This window comes from Artemia sp. Qi Xiang Cuo, chromosome 12 (genome assembly GCF_049724085.1).
Source record: "Artemia sp. Qi Xiang Cuo chromosome 12, ASM4972408v1, whole genome shotgun sequence".
Taxonomy (NCBI): domain Eukaryota; kingdom Metazoa; phylum Arthropoda; class Branchiopoda; order Anostraca; family Artemiidae; genus Artemia; species Artemia sp. Qi Xiang Cuo.
In genome coordinates, this window is record NC_142805.1 from 59,715,422 (window position 1) to 59,736,377 (window position 20,956).

The 20,956-nt window shown below is 37.1% G+C and overlaps 1 protein-coding gene across 4 annotated transcripts in view; it reads left to right on the top strand.

Moving 5' to 3' along the window:
* Positions 1-20,423, top strand: part of LOC148946350 (lysM and putative peptidoglycan-binding domain-containing protein 3) — a 46,866-nt gene extending 26,443 nt beyond the window's left edge. For 3 of the 4 annotated variants that reach the window (XM_089098397.1, XM_089098396.1, XM_089098398.1), the window contains exon 2: positions 16,707-20,423. In XM_089098397.1, coding sequence (XP_088954523.1) covers positions 16,779-17,444 — 666 coding nt within the window. In that variant the 5' untranslated portion in view covers positions 16,707-16,778 and the 3' untranslated portion in view covers positions 17,445-20,423. Of the gene's footprint in view, positions 1-8,873; positions 9,012-16,706 lie in introns of those variants that run through there. The other variant, XM_089098395.1, reaches the window with a different exon arrangement.
* Positions 20,424-20,956: the final 533 nt, after the last annotated feature.

Sequence of the window (20,956 nt, forward strand, 5' to 3'; positions counted from 1 at the left end):
TAAGTTTCATCAAGTTTAATCTTACCTATCAAAAGTTATGTGCCAGAGAAAATTTGGCTGATTTTCAAAAAAAGGGAGAAAGACCCCCCCTAAAAGTTATAGAACCTTAATGAAAATCACACCATCGTATTCAGCGTATCAGAAAACCCTACTGTAGAGGTTTCAAGCTCCTATTTACAACAATGTGGAATTTTCCATTTTTTGCCAGAAGAAAGATCACAGATGCGTGTTTATTTGTTTTTTTGTTGTTTTTCCCAGGGGTGATTGTATCGACTTAGTGGTCCTAGAATATCGTGGGAGGGCTCATTCGAACGGAAATTAAAAGTTATAGTGCCCTTTTCAAGTGATCAAAAAAATTGGAGGGCAACTAGGCCCCCTCCCCCACTCATCTTTTACAAAAGTCACTGGATCAAAATTTTGAGACAGCCATTTTGTTCAGCATAGTCAAAAAATCTAATAACTATGTCTTTGAGGACGACTTAATCCCTCGAAGCCCCCAGGAGGAGGCCTGAAAGTTATGAAATTTTACCCAATATTAACATATAGTAGCTTGGTTATTGGGACCCAGCTCAATGTTAACCAAAACTCTAGAAAACAGTATTTTGATACAAATAGATTCATCAAAATAATTGGATTTTAATGCTGATTTCAAATATACAAGTTTATCAAGTTTAATCCTACCCATCAAAAGTTACGCGCCTGAGAAAATTTGGCTGATTTTCGAAAAAAGGGGGAAAGACGCCCTAAAAATTATAGAACCTTAATGAAAATCACAGCATAATATTCCGCGTATCAGAGAACCTTACTGTAGAGGTTTCAAGCTCCTATCTACAAAAATGTGAAATTTTGTATTTTTTGCCAGAAGAAAGATCATGGGTGCATGTTTATTTTATTTTTTTTTTCCAGGGGTGATGGTATCGACTCAGTGGTCCTAGAATATCGTAGGAGGGCTCATTGGAATGGAAATTAAAAGTTCTAGTGCCGTTTTTAAGTGACCAAAAAAAAAATGGAGGGCAACTAGGCCCCCTCCCACACTCATTGTTTTCCCAAAGTCACCTGATCAAAATTTTGAGATAGCCATTTTGTTCAGCATGTTGGAAAATATTATAAGTATGTCTTTTATGATTACTTAATCGCCCGAAGTTCCCGGGAGGAGGGCTGAAAGTTATGAACTTTACCCAATGTTAACATATAGTATTGGTTATTGGGAAGTATACAGTACAGACGTTTCCAGGGGAGATTTTTCCTGGTCGTGAGGGGGGTGGGGGTCGGGCAGGGACGTACGCAGGGAGGGGGGCCTCCAGGCCTGGGTCCCCCCGAAATCTCATGATTTTTTTTCATTCTCCCATAATTTTCTGATTTTTCTCACAGAATAATGGGTTTGAAGGATTTGCCCCCCCCCCCCGAAACAAATTCCCCCCTCCCCCTCCCCCGGAACAAATTCCTGCGTACGTGCCTGGGGTCGGGGGTTATGTAGCAGGATCTTTCCATGGGGGAAGGGACATTGCTATGAAGGGGACGCCAGACTTCCCAGCATTATTTAAAAAAAAGATCAGAAATTAAATGTAAAACAAACAAGTTTTTCAACTGCAACAGCAGCAACATCAAAATTTTAAACAAACAGAAAATATTACATACATGATTGGGTTCACCCCCTAGTCAATACGCTCACTCTTTAAGCCAGAGATTTATTAGACTTTCATAAGAGCTATTTATTCTAATTAACGGCCTTTATGATTAAGCAGTCATTTTTAAAGAATTGGAACAAAATTCGAACTTTCGCTTAAAGAGCAAGGTATTGACTAGGGGGCAAACCCCCTAATATACGTATTAAAAATATATGAATATAGAAGTTCGTTACGTAAGTTAATTCGTAAGTTACGTATATTTATTATTAATAAAAACTTTCGTAAATAAAATGTAACAAGTTTCGAGAAAGGCATTTAACCAAATATAAATAAATTGATGTGACAATTTTGTTTTAGTTATTCATGTGCTCTGAGCCAAGATCAAAACCTGCATTTATACAAAAACGTTCAGAAATTAAATAAAAAAACAAGTTTTTTTTAACTGAAAGTAAGGAGCAACATTAAAACTTAAAACGAACAGAAATTATTCCATATATGAAAAGGACTGTCCCCTCCTCAACGCCTTGCTCTTTACGCTAAAGTTTGACTTTCTCACAACTCTCTTTTTTTAAACAATAAAAAACTTCCCGTGACGATGCTCGTGTGCTTATGGACATTTATTGTGCTCTTATTTGCCATGCTATTAAATGCGACATAAAAGCTGTTGTGCCGACAGTGAAAATGCAGTATGGAACACGAATTCAAGATTGGTCTCGGAACTCCGAACTGAAATCTGCGTGTCAGAATTCTTAGTTTTGGTTCCAAGTCTGGCTTGATTGTGACTTACCATCGACAAGCTGGGTTAACTGTTCCAGTAAAAGCACAAACTGTGCATTTGCCAAAGCTTTAAACGAACACAGGAGTGATTGCATAACAGTTTTTTCTGAAAGCGTGAACCAAAATCCTAGTGCCCTGTGGAAACATGCCCTGTGACCCAAACGTTATGCTACGCCGGATTCTGTTCCTCGTGAAGATTTCTGGGAAGACCATTACCGCCGAGAGTTTGCGCCTCCCCCCTCCAATCTTAGCGCAGAACATGCTGAAAAACTTAACTACAGCTTACTGTGCCATGCAAATAGTGATTTTGTCGTGATAAGAAGAATGGTTATCTCTGCTATAATAAGTTAAAATAGAAATTCAGTAGGGGTACTGATGGTCTCTTCAGGGCCGTTCTTGAATTCAGTAGTGATCTTCTGATCTACAACCTGAGCTCAATGTACCACATGATATTCTCCTATAGAATAGTACCAAAATCTTTTTGCGAAGGTAAACTGATCCCCGTGTTAAAGCGAGGTAAACCTTCCCACCTTTGCAGTTAGTATAGACCCATTACTGTGTCGAACGTTTTTTGTAAGTTATTTGAGTGGCTAACATGCAAAGAAATTCGATCAAAATGTTATGTTCCTTCAGGGTAGTTTGGCTTTCAGAAGGGACTAGGGTGTGGTCTTGCCCTGTCAGCTCTATGTGCTATACTTTTGGATGCTGATGCAGCTAGTGAATCTCTAGTTCTTGGTAGCCACGATGTGCACCGTGGATTTGATTCGCTCGTCCACGAATATATTTTGTATTCGGCATATAAGAGGGGGGTCAACCCTTCGGTGATAGGAGCGTATCGTTATTTATATGGTAATCTCGTGGTCCGTATTTACATTCCTGGTGTGAGTGATATTTATGTTGTCTTACCGGTTTATAAGGGAGTGAGACAAGGATCTATTGTTTCACCTGATTTTTTCAACAATGCAATAATAGAGCCACAATCGCAAAATTGAATGTTCATGCATTGTTTACGGTTTGAATCTAAGTGTAGTTCGTTATGCTGATGGCGTGTTTGTGCCTTGTCGGACCCTTGCGCGCTTCGAGGAGAGTTTTAAAACTTTAAACAATAAAGACCAGAGAATTGGTCTTGGTTTCAAAGCAGCTAAGTCTGATATTGTTCTTTTAATTTGGACGATTCGACTGATGTATCTGTTAGACTTGGTGATATTACCCTTAAGCCAGTGACTTCGTTAACTTATTTGGGCCTTCCTGTCGGAACTTCCGTGCGAGCTACCCGCTCGCTCATAGTTAGCCACCTGCAAAAGTAAATTTCGGCATCATATGGCAACATTGTGGCAAATAAACTCCGTTTTAATCGTATGAATTTAGCTAGGTTGTATAACGCAACTGCGCTGCCACATATTCTATATATGACACCTGTCTGGAGAATGCTCCAGAAATCTGACTCAGCAAATTCGGTACTGCTAATTTCTTTACGTGAGGTATCTGTTAAGATTACCTTTGTGGACGCGTAGCTCATATATTAGCATTCATTATAATGTTACAGAACCATGTCAGGCCGTTAGAAAACAGATTGACAATTTTAACGCAAGGCTATCGCACGAGTGGTCGTCCCTCCTGCGGCAGTAGTGTCGATGTAGTGCTTTTAAGTGCTTGTTTTGTATTGTTTGTTTTTTTTTTTTTTTTTTGTATTATGTTGTACTCCGTCTTTTTGCTTTTTTGTAGTGACGGGTTAAAAAATAAATAAATAAATAGTTGCAGTATACAGGATTCAGGGAAAATTTACATCAAGCACAATAATAGTCAAAGCAAGCCAAAGGCCAAAAATGCACAACAAAACAAGTGTATAGGAATCAGGGACCCTAAGGCCAGAGCCATTTGTGATCTAATACACAAACCATACTTGGGAAATAGCAATTTTGAATATATTTGGTTTATTTCAATTTCAATTTGTCTTTTCTTTGTCAAGTTGGCAAATTTCTAAGACTCAATATCAAGGAGGCACACTTGTGCCTCTATAAAGAGGCGACCCACCACAATGTTAAGCGATTTCAGGTCCTAGAGGTCGCAGAGAGACGGCGGTAATCGCATTTTGTAGCCCAAGCTCAAACTAAGAAACTTGTAAAATTTCATCCTCCTCCGACTTTATCTTCATGGGGTAAACTGGGCCGGAAGTTTGGACCCTCCCACCATAGCCCCCTTTAACATTGTCTAATTGGGCTTAAATTTAGAGGTTGGGTTGTTCTCGGGCCTCGAAGCTTATCCTCAAAATTTCAGCTCAATCCGATCACTCATTCCCTGTTTTCAAAAAACCAAATATAGCCACTTAAAAGTCATCATCATCCGTTCTTTTTGTTTTTTCTTAGCCACGCCTACAGGCCACAGTTGGCAACGGATCCGGTTGAATGAGGACTCATTCGAAGCAAAATTCGACCTGTTAGGGCCTTTTGATATTTTCAGACCGAAAAAATTATCCCCCGAATTTACATTTACGAAAAACCTTGTTTTCCTATATTAGCCCATGTTAATTTTTCCCACCACAACCCCCTTTTAACGTTGTTCGATTGGGCTGAAATTTAGAGGTTAATTTTTCCTAGGACCTGGCAGCTTGTCCTCAAAATTTCAGCTCAATCTGATCACTCCTTCCCTGTTTTCCAAAAACCAAATATCAAGTTTTGCTTGCCTCAAAAAGATTCCCCTTACTAAAAAACAATTTCAGTTATGTCTCTTTAGTGCAGCGGTGAGACTCCTGGCTGTCAGGCGGAAAACCCGGGTTGGATTCACCATTAAATAAAATTTTTTATATACTGAATTTAAATTTAAAAAAAAAAACTCAGTTTATTTTTTAAATTATTTGAAAAATAATACGCTTTCTTAAGAGTTAAACAGGCGGAGTTACAAGGTCGACCCTTAAAACACCCTGTCGAGAAATAAAAGAATAATACACAATCATCTAACAGTTAGTCAAGCAATAATAAGCAATAAACTGTAAAAAAACGTGCAGAAATTATTTCAAAAAAACTACGTTTTCTAAAGAGTTAAAGAGGCTGAGTCAAGGTCGAACCTCAAAACGTACAGGGATTAGAGGCACAGTTGGGCTGCCGCCCCAAACCCCGGCTTTCGCAGCCTGTAAATAAATAAAAGTTTTTTAAAGTGAAAGTAAGGAGCGACATTAAATCTTAAAACGATCAGAATTATTCCGTATATGAAGGAGCTGTGTCCTCCTCAACGCCTCGCTCTTTACGCTAAAGTTTGACTTTCTCACAAGTCTTTTTTTAAACAATAAAAACTTTAGCGTAAAGAGCGAGGCGTTGAGGAGGGCACAGCCCCTTTCATATACGGAATAATTTCTGATCGTTTTAAGATTTAATGTCGCTCCCTACTTTCACTTTAAAAATCTTTTTTTATTTATTTACAGGCTGCGAAAGCGGGGTTTGGGGGCGGCAGCCCCCCAACTGTGCCTCCTAATCCCTGTACGTTTTGAGGTTCGACCTTGTAACTCAGCCTCTTTAACTCTTTAGAAAACGTAGTTTTTTTCAAATAATTTATATTAAAATACTTAGAGTTGCCATTCAATAGCTAAGAAACAAACTTATCTTCAGAATCATAATTTTATCCTGAATCCAAATATAACATTTGTTTCTGTCACAAATTCAATTTGTATATTTCTGTATTATATATTCATGCTATATGTTTCACCTTAATTTACCTTAATTCACACTTTGGAGTTAAATAAGGTCCATGCTGGATCTGTTCTGCTCCACGTCAATGATGTTAATTTGGAATGTCACTGTGAAATCGGTTCAGTGATGTTGTATTAGTTGGCAGCTGAGAGGGATGGACTGTCCCACTTGTGTGTCTTGACTTGAAGGGGGCACTAGTGGGCTCAGTCACGGTTTTGTCTTGGAGGTTGTTCCAGTTGTTGGAAATATGCTCAGTAAAAAAGTTTTGGCACATTCTGGTCTTCACTCATTGCTTTGCTAGCTTCTGTGAGTGTCCTCTAGTATTGTGTTGACCTGTATGTTTTGTGAGGAGGGGTTGGCTATTATATTTGTAGGTCAGCATCATATCACATCTCTGACGTCTGAAGACCAGTGTTGGTAGTTTTAGGTGCTCCAGTGTCTTATTGTACAGCATATTTTGCAGACCCATGATGTATTTGGTGGCTCATCTTTGGTCTCCTTCAGTTACTCTGGTGTCATGCTTGTAGGAGGGGAAGTTCAGACATGTTCCAAAGTCCAAAAATGGCCTAATTACATAATTACTGGCCTAAATCCTGATTTCTTGTAAAGTAATCAGGAAGACAGTACAGGAGCAGCTGCTAATAGTGCGGTTCAGCAGGCCCAGACTCGAATTAGCTTTTGACATTACTTGTTGCCAATGCCCTTGGAACTTCAGTTGCTCATCAACAAGTGCTCTCGAGTCTCCTTCTTCACGACTGGTTTGTAGCTGAATATCAGACTGCAACTTCTGGTCACGCATGGTATACTGTTAGTGAGGATTGTTATTGCCAAAATGGAGGACACTGCACTTATTAATATTAAATTTGAGTAGCCATTCACTGGCCCACTTCTGGATTTTCTGGAGGTCTGATTGCACGCTTTTTTGAATAGGTGGTCCAAAAAGCTTGGAGTCATCAGAGTAAAGCTTGATGCCATTTGTGGTTTTCTTTGTCATATCATTTATGTTAATGAGGAAGAGGGTAGGGCCTAGGACGGTACCCTGAGGAACTCCACTGACAACGTCACATGGTTCAGAGAATACTTTATTGCCATTATTGGTGAAAAGTGACATGCACAGGTATACAAGCCATATCGAAAATAAAAGAAAAAAGTCCTTAAAGGGCTTAAAATTGAACTTGCAACAGACATGAATGTCATATTAGGATTCAGGATAAAGTTCTGATTCTAGGGGGTATTTTTGTTTCTTAGCTATCTAAATTGTCTGTTAATGTAAATATTTACCCAATTTACTGTCTATTTTAGACTGAATTTTTCTAAATTGTGTTATTGTCAAAAATATTTTTTTTCATTTTTAAAAATGTTCCAGTGTGACCTATTTTAGCCATTGCCTATTCCAAAGTGATTGCATTCATGTCTGGAGTGTAGTCATATCCAAGATTCAATCGTTTGGACTTTAGTGGACTTTGTTCTGGATTTTTTTATTTTTACTGGACCAAGCACTAACAGTCTAGATGAGCCTTAAGAAATAGATTTAGGGGTCCATTCAACATAAGCAGCTAATGGAGACCTAAATAATAGTCTAAATTTCTTGAGCCCAGAAGTCATGTAACATAAGGGTCTTGTTATGATTGACATGTTTTACAATAAAAAGTAAATCAGGTTTAGAAGTAAGCATGAATTGCTGTTTTTTTTTTTTTTGTTTTTTTTTTAATAGTAAACTTGGGACTGTGGAAGCTGATTTCTCAATGAAATAAAAATACAGAAATTTTTGTGAAATTTAAAACCTTATTCAACTAAATACCATTAGTTAGAGATAAGTACCAAATTTAGGAACCTGCTCAGGTTGTAACCTAGGATATGAGTCAACCTCAAAATATCAGGATGTGAGTCCATTTTAGCCCAGGAATTATATACAGTGGTAATTTTGGAAATTTGCAGTTTTGTATATGGGAAATGATATTGTAATGTCATCTTTAATTGCTTAAAGTTGATGTGATCTGTGGCCCCCAAACAGCGAAAAGCTCAAAACCGTACCGGCCCCAAAAAACTTAAAACTGTAACAAATTTATCTAAAGTTTGTGCCATTTATCAGCCTATCTCCAGTTTTTTACATCTCCTGTGTAAGAATTGAATATCAGATTCTAATTTATTAGTTCCAATTAGTGTCTTTTAATTTATTTCAACATCCCACTCACCATTCCCATGAAGTTTCAACCCAATTCCATTAACCATTCCTGGGATATTGCAGATATGTCTTTCTGACAACTGAGATGCACGTTGTATGTTTTGATTGAGCTCAACATTGTCCCCTTTGACGTTCTATGAAAGTTACAACTTAATACCCTAAACTGTTCCTGAGATATTGCATACACCATTCTCTAAAAGTTTCAGCTTAACACTGTTCATTATTCCTAAGATATTGCAGATGTGCCAGTTTGACAACCAAAATATCCATGGTGTCTTTTGATTATGTTCAACATCCCCCTCAATACTGTTTCAACTTAATATCCTTATCTGAATGCACATAGTTGTATTTTGATTAAGTTCAATATCACCCATAACATTCTCTAAAAGTTTCAACTTAATATCTTTAACTATTCCTGAGATATTGCAGACATGCCATTTTGACAACCAGAATGCAAATTGTGTATTTTGATTTAGTTCAACATTTCTTGAAATTTTCAACTTATTTTCTTAGCTGTTCCTGAGAGATTGCAACTACACCCAGTAACAACTGGGATGCACATAGTGTCGTTAAGTTCCACATCTGCCTTAACAATATCTGAATGTTTCAACTGGATATCCTTCCCTACTTGAAACATTGCAGTAGCAGTACCAGTTGCAGTCAGAAGCTGTGGCATCTGCAGTCACAAGTTGTTGCAGTTGCAGTTGCAAGTAGTTGCAGTTGCAAGTAGTTGCAGTTGTAAGTTGTTGGGATTGCAAATAGCCTCATTTGCAAGTTTTTGTAGGCTTAAGTACTTGCAGTTATTTGCAAGTAACTATAGTCAAAAGTAGTCACAGTTGAAAATTGCAAGTAGCCTTAGTCACATTCATAAGTAAACAAGCTCACTAGTATTTATAGTCACAAGTAGTTACAGTCGCAAATAGTCAAAGTTGTAAGTTGTTGCAATTTGGATAGATTACCATTTTTTGTAAGGCTTGCGTTTTGACATATGGCTAGTTAAATGGGTGCGTAAAACTATCTGTACAGATCCTCTGGTAAATATTTAAAGAGTCTTCGTCAGACGCATTGCTATAGTTAAGAGCCATAAGGCTCCATTGTATTATTATATGTTTTTATCTTAGAGGCACTTCATATGGAAGGGGTGGCTGTAAGAACTTCAGAGAGGGTTCATTCAACTGAGAACCTAAAGTTTTAGCAGTTTTTTTAGTGATCAGGGGCCAACCAGCCCCTCCCTTTCTTTTTCCCCAAATGTATCCAATAACATGTTTAGATATCCATTTTGTTTAAAATAGTCCAAAAGTCATATAACTATTCCTCCAGGACTGACAAAACACCCTGGAGCCCCTGGGCAAGGGCTTTAAGTTATGCAAGCTATCCATTGTTAACATAAAAGGTTTTTTTTATTGGGCAAAGAGGGTAAGTTTGATCCTGGGTCTGCAAAAAAGCTTAGGGTATTAAGGGGAAACTTGAAGGAATTTTTAGAGAGGTGCCAAACACAACCAAAACACACTGTGTGCTTGCTAGTTCTCGAAAGGGAATATCAGCAATATCTAAGGAACAGCTGAGGGTATTAAGTTGAAACTTTCAAGGTATGTTGAATATGGATTGAAGGGAAACCAGCCCCACCCCTCCCTCGTTGCCTACTCCTCTGCTCAACACTGATAAAAATTTTGAAATTGTCATCTTCTTCAAACTAGTCAAAAGGTCTAATAGCTATGCCTCCAGGGCTGCCATGTCCCCCACAGTCCCAGGGCAAGGATTATGAATTATGCAATTTGTCCATTGTTTACTTGCAGGATTTATCATTAGAAAAGCGGGAAATGTTTGATTTTTACCTTATCCGAAAAAGCTAAGGGAATAAAAATGAAGCTTTGGAGAAGGGGGTGTAATTTTGTCAAAGTCCTGGGGGGGGGGGGCAAAGGTGGACCAAACTTCCAGATCAAGTGAAAATGATAGTAAGAAATGAAAAATAAGCCTTATAGTACCGTAAATGCAAAGAAATACTGAAGAAAACTGACCAGTTTCTCTGAATTATGCAGGCTCATCTTATTTTTGCAAGATTTTTGAAGAAACTAAATTTTAGCTTGGGGGGGAGGTGGCAAAATTGGGTCTGGAGGGTACAGTTGCCTCCCCTCTGTCCGATAGAAAATTATCCAGTTTGGAGAATTTTGAGTGGTATATTAAGATGAATAAAAAGGTGCTATATGCATCCAGTTTATCAAAAAGGAGGATCTGCAATATTGTAAGAAGGGCTGATGGTATTGAGTTGAAACTTTCAGGACAAGTTGAGGGGGATGTGAAAAGTGGTTGGTGAGCTGCCAGCCCCCCTTCTATACCTTATTTAGCTGTCCTCCGTCCAAACGTATTTGACCAAAATTTTGAAATAGCCAGGCGAAACGCCATTGGGGATGACATTTCCCCACCCCACACAGCTTTTGAGAGGGATGCCAAACACAATCAAAACAAACTGTGTGCATGCTGGCTGTCAAAAGGCATACCAGCAATGTCTAAGCAATGGCTGAAGGTAGTTGAAACTTTCAGGGTAAATTGAAGATCTATTGGAGGGAAGCCAGCCTTATCCCCTTTAGCCTTTTTAGATACCCCCCCCCCCCCTCAACACTGATCAAAAGTTTGAAAATTAATTTTGTTCAACGGTCAAAAGATCTAGTAACTATGCCTCAGGGATACAACCCTCCCCCCCCCCCCCCCACAGCCCCCATGACAAGGATTGTAAATTATATAATTTGCCCTTTTTTAAATGCAGGATTTATCATTAGCAAAAGGAAGAATATTTGTATCTGAGTGTCATTGAAAAGGCTAAGGATATTCAGTTGAAATTTTGGAGAATGTTGAGGGGCATTTTAAACTATATCAAAAGATACTATGTGCATCAGGTTTATCAAAAGGCATAAGGGGAAGGCTCCATACTTGGGACAATATTTTGATTTGCTTCTTACTCCTTGACACTTTGCAGTGCAGAAACAAAAATTTCTCAGCATCATCTGCATTAATCAAGGAAAATGTTGTCAAGTTCTCAAGTCGTGAAATTAATTTGTTTTCAAGAAAATATGTTCTTTTGACAACTACCCATTTTGTTCCAAGTATGGAACCGGGCACCACAGGTTGGACAAGTCGAAACCATACTTGGGACAGACAATAAAAACTTTATTCAATACAAAACTCAGTTATTTAATAGAGATAACATAGAAAATTGAAGAACAAAGCACAGATGTACAAAACAAGCTCAAACTAGAAGCTGTTCGCTTCTCCACAACATGTTAAATGGTGACAAATCAAGGAGAGAGACAAAATGTCCAGCCTGTCTTTCGGTCTGTCCGGACGGCTTAGGCTTTGGCAAGATCTTCACGAATTCAGTAAAACTATACCAGTATGAAGCATCAGTGGGGATGAATTTCAAGAATGGAGCAATCCTCTTCAAATACCAAACTTGTACTTCTTTTTCTTCTGCCATTTTCGAAACACTGTGGAAACACTCGAAACACTGTGGAACGTTCCTTTCTTGGTGTCCTTTTCAAGTACTAAGACAAAGTCTTCAGTGTTCATAGCATCAAATTGAGGGTTTCTGTCAGCTGAAAGTCCTTCCTGAACATCTGGTTCGATCGGTTCAGTCAAGTCCGAAATATCTTTCAAGCTACTTCTGCTTTCAGTGAAAAAGGACTGTCTAGGCTTTTTGTTTTTTTTTACCAGAGTTTCTGGGAGTTCCTGTAGATTTCCTGGTTTGTCAAAGCACAGCCTCCTCCTCAATCTTCTTCTTTTTGGGAGTATCTGTCAGTATTCCATATACTTTGGGGAGGGAAGGCATACCTGGTCATGACATCACAAAGCTTGGAAAAGAAGATCCCAACATTCTAGCGATTGAAACTGGTTGCCCTAGATAGGCTAGTTGCTTCAGGTGTTCTTAGTGAAAGACTCGGATTTCCTGACATAAAGCCATAATACCATTTCTTGCCTGTTTTTTCTTGTCATCCCAACTCGAATGCTATGACAATCCATTTTTTTTGCATATTCATAGGCTAGCTCGCGAACCTCTGAAATCCCAAGACCATAATGAAGTTTAGAAGCTTCTATTAAGTAAATTTGGAGTTCGTTTTTCTGGTTAGCAGAAAAAACCATGTTATGCTGAATTTTTGACTTGTATTCAAACATAGCACTTGGATCTTTTTTGATACTCTTTAAGTACTCACTATGATGCCTCTGAAGGGATGATTTGGAAACGCAATGGATTCCGTTGCCGCATCTCGTATGCTCATTTTAGTTTTGACAACTTCAGTTATGGCGGCCCTAAGCTGCCCTAAGAGAGAGAGAGAAAGAATACATGATCCAAAATTTTCCAGGAAGTCCAGAATAAAAGAGGGGTAGGGGGCAAATGTCCCCTCCGTGCCTACACCAATGCATGGGACATGTCCCAAGCACCAATACTTGGGACAGTTCCGAATACGGAACCTTATATGTCACTGCAATCATGTAATTTTTTTTCAAAAATTGTGACAAAAACACATCAAAAACACTGATTTGAGTTCATAAAGATACTAATCGACAAACCAGAGCCAGTAAATGATTACGGTAAACCTAACATGCCCCAAGACAGTTCATGGAACTCCACAAAAAATTGTTCATGTCTAGCCTGAAATTTTTGATCCTTCCACAAAAGAACAAAATGGCTACTGTCAAATTCAAACTTCTGCAGATGTCATCTGATAGAGAGATACTTCCCTACTTTTTTTTGCTAGATGGCTTCACTGTATGTTAAGCCTGTCCCAAGTATGGAGGTGTCCCAAGTACTTGGCCTTCCCCCTATCTGCCTCATCTTAAGAATGCTTGAAGGCACTAATGTTAAACTTTCAGGGTAGGATTAGGAAAATGTTGAAAAGTGGACAAAGGGCAAACAGTCCCCCTCCCATTCTCTTTTCAGCTGCCATCCCTCCAAAGATACCTGAGGGGGATATTAAACAAAATCAAAACACACTATATGCAATAGGGTTGTAAAAAGGGCACACAAGCAATATGTAAGGCTGAAACTCTATTGCAGTTGAAACTTTAATATTAAGTTGGAATAGAATTAAGTTGAAAATTAAAAGACATGTTGAAAGGGATATTGAAAAAGGACCTGAGGACAACCAGCCCCTCCCCCCACTTTCCCTTTTAGATGCCTTAACTCTGATAGAAATCTTGCCTTAACTCTGATAGAAAGCCATTTTATTCAAAATAATCACAACAACTAATAACTATGCTTTCAGGGATGCCAGGCCCCTAAGCCCAAATTGCAAGGAATGTAAATTATGCAATTTGACCATTTCTTATGTACAGGGTTTATCATGGTGAAAGGGGGTGATGCTTGATCCTAGGTGCATACAAAAAGGCTAAGGGTCTTGAGGTGGAATTTCAGGGAATGTTGAAGGATATGCTGAGCTAAATGAAAAGAACTCATCTGAATCTAGGGTATCAAAATGGTGTATCTGCAATATGGTTAGGAATGGGTAAGGGTATTAACTTGAAGCTTTCAGGATATTAACTGAAACTATTACCACTACTGTGGCGGCAGATACGACTGGTTGTGACTGCAATTGTGACTACTTCTGACTGCAACAACTTACAACTGCTACTACATCTACTTGTGACTACTTTCGGGGAATGTTGAACAAAATCAAAACATATTATGTACATGCTGATTGTCAAAAGGGTATATCAGGAACATCTCAGGAATGGCTGAGGGCATTAAGATGAAACTTTCAGGGCATGTTGAACAATGCTTGGAGGGCAAAGGGCCCTCCCCCTTGTCCTTTCTTAACCCCCTTAAGACTCGTCAAAATTACAGAATAGTCACTTTGTTTAAATTACTCAAAAGGCCTATTAACTAAGCCTCTGGAGAAAAGGTGGCAAATTATGCAATTTACCCATCGTTTACATGCAGGATTTATCATTGAAAAAGAGGGGGAATATTTGATCCTTAGTGTGTCAGAGAAGGCTAAGTGTATGAAGATAAAACTTCAGGGTATACTGAGGGGGATGTGACATTAAATCAAAAGACACTATGTGCATCCAACTTATCCAACATCTTGGAGGGGGTAGCTAGGAAAGTTTCGAATAGATTGGGAGTAAGAAGAAGCATGGGGACTCTTATTGACCTTATGTGGCTTGGTTCTGCAATGAGTTGTTAGTAGTGGTAATAGTTGTCTAGATGTAAACAAAGATGGAAACAGGTTGGGTATTTATGAATTCAGTAGGGTTTATGGTGGAAAATGTATATATTCCTGTTATTCCTGTATGTGTCGGATTTTTATAGTATTTCATGTACTTGTAAACTCTAAAATGCTGCACCAATAAGAAGAGATTTCTTGGGTAAGATCGTATGTGTATTGCCCCAATCATTTGTACAGGTATGTATGGCAGTAGTAATGCTATAACGCTAGAGAGCGGGGTGTCTCCCTATATAGCTATAACGCTAGAGAGCGGGGTGTCTTCCATATAGCTATAACAGTTTCAAGCGGACAATACTCCCGCCATACAAGCAGACAGTGTAATGACCGGAATTCAACCACCGTGAAAATGCGTGCTCTGTTCAAAGTGCGTGACGTTTCCTTTGTATGAAATTGTGAAATTCTTTCTGTAATTTAATTTGTTTAATCATTTTTTTTTTTTTTTTACATTCTCTTGATTTTTCAAAGTTTATTTTGAATTTCTTTCATTGAAATGCAAGAGTTGGATTATTTCAGTAGTGTTTTGTCATGGTTTACCTTGTCACAGTTACATTCTCTTTATTTTCCAAATTTCATTTTGAATTTCTTTCGTTGAAATGCAAGAGTTGGAATATTTCAGTAGTGTTTTGTTGTGCTTTACCTTGTCACAGTTACATTCTCTTGATTTTTCAAAGTTGATTTTGAATTTCTTTCGTGAAATGTAAGAGTTTGTATATTTCAGTAGTGTTTATTTGTGGTTTACCATGTCACAGTTACATTCTCTAGATTTTTCAAAGTTCATTTTGAATTTCTTTCGTTGAAATGCAAGAGTTGGAATATTTCAGTAGTGTTTTGTTGTGCTTTACCTATTCACAGTTACATTCTCTAGATTTTTCAAAGTTCATTTTTGAATTTCTTTCATTGAAATGCAAGAGTTGGAATATTTCAGTAGTGTTTTGTCGTGGTTTACCTTGTCACAGTTACATTCTCTTGATTTTTCAAAGTTCATTTTGGATTTCTTTCGTTGAAATACAAGAGATGGAATATTTCAGTAGTGTTTGTCGTGGTTTACCTTGTCACAGTTACATTCACATGATTTTTCAAAGTTCATTTTTGGATTTCTATCGTTGAAATGCAAGAGTTGGAATATTTCAGTAGTGTTTTGTTATGGTTTACCTTGTCACAGTTACATTCTCTTGATTTTTCAAAGTTCATTTTGGATTTCTTTCATTGAAATTCATGAATTGGAACATTTCAGTAGTGTTTTGTCATGGTTTACCTTGCCAAAGTTACATTCTCTGGATTCTCTGGATTAATGTAATTATGTAAATTAATTAACAATAAATTAATTTATGTAAATTAATTAAACAAATTAAATTACAAAAGGAATTTCACAATTTCATACAAAGGAAACGTCACGCACTTTGAACAGAGCACGCATTTTCACGGTCGTTGAATTTCGGTCATTACACTGTCTGCTTGTATTGGCGGGAGTACTGTCCGCTTGAAACTGTTATAGCTATATGGAAGACCCCCGCTCTCTATCGTTATAGCTATATAGGGAGACACCCCGCTCTCTATCGTTATAACATTACTACTTATGGCAGAAACTAAAATACATTTGAGAGCGGAAATTACCTGCTTCTCCTTGTGCAGGGATGACGCTAAGGCAGGTATGGACACGGAAATTGATTACAATGCGTAGGCATAATTGGAAAAAAGGGTATATATCTTCACATTTAAATAAACTTCAGTTTTGTGCATGCACTTCCAATGAGCGAGCATAATTGGAAAAAAAAGTGTATATAAATATGTATTTGTGTAGGCCTACACATTTAAATACACTTTAAGTGTATTTGTGTTTAAATGATACCAAACTGCTGAAAAGATCTTATGAAATATACCTCTTATTCTGCAGATGTGCCTTTGTAAAGGTGGTTAAGCTGTAGCTTAAATCTTTGGCCCAGAGGTTAATGATAGAAACCACAGTTAGAAAGTGTTTTTGGAAGAAGAACCAGAAAATGTTAACTATTTATTTGCTCAATCTCTGTTATCTTTCTTTTTTCTCTCTATCTTTAGAGTAATTTTGATTCTACTTTTAGTATATAAAAAAAAACTTAAAAATTTGAATTCCTCACTTTGGTTGTAAATCAGCACTTCCAGCATTCAGAAAACTTATTTTTGAAATCTAGCAGGTTTTGACCTTAAATTCAAATCAGTCTCTTATTCCTTTCAGAGTCTACATTTTCTGAAGACGTATTATCCACTGTAATGGTCATCTCGTCTCCTGTACATGACTCTATAAGTTATGTATTCTAACATTGAGCTAGTTTCAAGAAAAAACTATACCAGGCTTCCTGTTGATGATTATGATGAATCTGATCAAAGAGAGAATAATGCATTATCCAAAAGACAAGATTTTCTTGAAGTGCCTATTAAAGAGAGTGATACCTTACAAGGACTGTCACTTCAATACAGGTGTCCAGTTGCCGAACTTAAAAAAATCAATAGTATTTCAAAGGACTTTGAGCTATTTGCTCGCAGAACTATAAAAATTCCTGAACGTTTGACCTTGCCTGAACCCAGAAGTGTTAACTTGTCAGAGAATTGTAGTTCTAGAACCTCATCAAATGCTAGTGATTACAATGATGTTCATCCATCAACTACAAAACAGGCCAAAAAACTGTTAGCAAAATTTGATAGGAAAATCTCAACAGCCAGAAATAAGGCAAATGGCTATAGCGAAAATGTTCCTTTATTAGACAATGAAGCTATTAATATATCTGAAATAGCACAAGAAATTAGTGATGAGTTGATTGTGATTGAAAGAGAGAAAAAGGAATTCACTTTTGGAATATTTAAGGACGTTTTGATTTTATTTGCTTTTCTTGGGGTTATAGCTATTATTTTCATTATTATTGATTATCTTGAAAGTGGTCAGCGACATAGTGCAGAAAGTGATGGTAACAGTTAAGTATTACTATAAGATTTATAGCAGTTATTTGCATATTCGATATATATAAGATTTATAGATTTATTTGCATATTCTATGAAATGGGAAGTTCTGATTTTCAACCATTGTGATAGTTGAGCCAATATATTTTGCATTTTTGTATTGAGTCAATGTTCTTCTTTCTTTTCACTTATGTTCTGTGATTGATTGCCTTTAAAATACCCAGTGTTCCATTTTTGAACAATGTCTACAATGCAGTCATTGATATGCTTGAAAACTAAGGGAGGAGGTGATAAAGAGGAATTCAACTGCTAATATTTATCCTTTCCCTGAAACACAGGGCCAAAGAATATTTTTTTTGAATTTCAGCCCCCCCCCCCCCCGTTAGAATTTTGGCCTTGTCCACATATGGTTGCAACTTTTCTTAAAGTTATTTTCCTGCTTTTCTAGGAACAATCTACAAACTCGTCTTAAAAAGTAGCTAAAACGGACAGACTTTGTTGTGACTTTGTTGTGACTAAAAGACTTTGTTGTGAATGAAAAACTCTTGAAAGTCAATAAAAGTAAGAAAAAAAAAATCTTCATCCTAAAATCAAGTTTATTATGGTGATCAAAACTAAAAAAATTGCATCAAGTTTGTGATTGGATATGAAATGCAGTATATCAGTATTGAGTTTCCCTAGAAACAAAAGTTTATGGTTTGGATTAAGCACCTTATTGTCCTTCATGCCTTATTTCAAACTTGGTATGCACTACTACGTGTACATGTTGGTATATGCATCAAGTAATTAGCAAGTAATTAGTAATTAGCATCAAGCAAGGCGGTATTTCCTCCTCCCCATTTATTTAGTAAAGTTTGACTTAAAATTATACCCTTTTGATTTTGAGTTTGGTTGGTGATAACAGTGACATCAAGCCATGAAAATTTTGGGTGATGGCTGTTATTTCTTTTATTCTATGAACGTACAAAAAAAAATTCAGTGAAAATTCCAAAAAATGGTATTTTTTCTAAGGAAGGAATACCAAAAATTCCAAGTTTTCCTTCTAAGGAAGGAAAACTTGAATAGCACTGAGTGGTGAACTTCAAGAAATAAATAAAATCACTTCTATCCATCAGTTTATACTGCTACTATGTTAGTAGGTCATAAATAAAGCCAGAAAATTCCATAATCTTACAGTACAGGTTCTCCTGTTCAAAGTTGTGTGTACACTTCAAGGTTTTATTAATAAATTCTAGTATTTGCTAAATTTTGGCTGAAGTTTCTTTGATTTGATTTGAAAAATAACTATTTGGGGCATTATTTTTTTTCTCCCAAAGGCTTATAATTGCCAAGGAAATCTTCAGGTCAGTAATACATAAGCCCCTCTAAAACAAAGGCTATTGCACTTTATGGTATCTATGTAATGGTAATAAGTCTAAAACTTAATGTACAAGGGAGATTCCTCCCCTCCCCGCCCCAATCTCACCCTATATTGGTCCAAAAGGACAACAAAGTTTAGTATATGACAGTTTCCTTTCAAATAAAACCTCTAATATTTGCCCTTTTGGAGAGCATTTCTGTGATTTTCTCAAAATTATATCAATATTCCAACGCTTCCCACCACCCTAGGAAATTAAACTTTTGTCATTCAGAAACACATAATTATGGTGGGACCGTTGCTGTTTGAAGTGGGTAATTTCATGCTATTATTATGATATTGAACAGCAATTGATTGGTTTTTCTTATAAGTTATTCTCGTCCGTAATTGCTAGATCAATGGTCTATTTTAAAGTCTAAAAATTGCTCTGGGGACGCAGTCTATTGTTGAAATCTCTTTTAAAAAATCAAAATTAGTTTTTTGTGTTTTTTAGGTAATAGAAATTTGGATGAGTAAGTACTGGCCATAAAATTTTCATCGTATTCATTAAAGTCATTTAAATTTTGCAATCAAGTTTCTAAAAGACTGTTTTAGCTAGGCAACATTCCATTTAATTTGAATCTTCTAGCCAGGTACATACACATGTTTTTTTTTCTTTTTTTTAGGGGGACTGGTAATTCTGTCACACTCCCAAGCTCGGGTAAAATATACTTAATAATTTGATAATTGCTGACCAATATGTTCATTTCTACTGTTTGTGAACTTGTGAGGAGTGAATACACATACCTGTGAACAGCAGGGGGGAGACTCCCTCCTCAACACCTTGAAACTATCAAAAGATCCTCAAGTATAATTGAAAATCTGAGGTTTAATAATGACCTTTTATGGTAGTTAACCCCCCCCCTCTCTCCTTTTTTTTCTCAAGGATTGAACCCATGGGCTTCTATGCGAACTAAGTAAATGTACCCATATCAGTATCATATGTCTTTTCAAGCAGATTTCATAACTAGTGATAATTTTTTGGCTCCTTTCCTCCCTCCATAAACATAGATCATCCATCTTAAGAAATTAGAAGTATCATACTTACATAATGCGATTGTATTATATTAATAATGCAGTTTTTGTTTTTATCCACTTTTGCTTTTAACATTATTTTGAGTTAGAAATAAAAATTAAGAAAAGTTGAAAAAAGTGAATTCTGAATGAGAAGTGAAATTTGAAGTTCCATCCGTGTACACATGATAGTGTCTCCTCCCACTTTTTTCTATGCACAATAATTTAAGAGCTACAGCCTAAAAATGCACTTTTTTGTGGTGAATTTGACTCCTCCCCCATTAAATGCTTCTCTAATATCTTTCTACTTCTCCAAGAACACCTATGTGTACCAATGTTAGGCTTTATTGAGAAAGTACATATTTTGTTTTTACTTTTGAATGTATTTTTTTTTTTTTGTGAGAGAGTTGACTGCTATGACAATAAAGTGCTGTTACAAACCAAACGTTGTTAGTCCCTTGATTTAGGTCAAATTCCTTTCATCGAACCTAATCTTCTCTTGATTTTCCAGTAGGCTCAGGCCTTTCCCCTCTCATCTCATATCTGAAATCCAGATGTTACATGGGAATTTGTTTAACCATAAGCTCATCAGTCTCACTGCAAGTAGAATGCTATGTTACTGTAAATCTACGGATTATTTTAAGCTCAAATATTTGTCTGGACACCGGTAAAATGAAAGGGAACTTTCACAGTAAATCCCAAAATATACCTAAACCTGATTTTAAAAGCTTTACCAGCATATGAAACCACTTAAGTAATAAAATTTTACATAAAATTGAATGGATCTTACAGAGGTAGGGCCTATTTTCATGAGGACACAGCAAGACCAGGGGCTCTTCCGTCTCACCTAGAAATTGAAATTTGGATGATCCTTAGGGATTTGTTTAACCATAAGTTCCCCAGACTCACGGTGGAGGTTACTAAGTCACATCACTGACCCCCCCCCCCCACTAAACCACACGATGACTGAGCATATTGTTAGGGATGAAGTTAGTAATATGACGTTACAATCCTCGTTTATTACGGTAATGACTCCAATTTTCGCTAAAAGCCATCAGCAGTAGTCCCCGAAGCCGCGCCACGCCGAAATGACGGTGGCGAATGTGTGATTCAGTATCGGT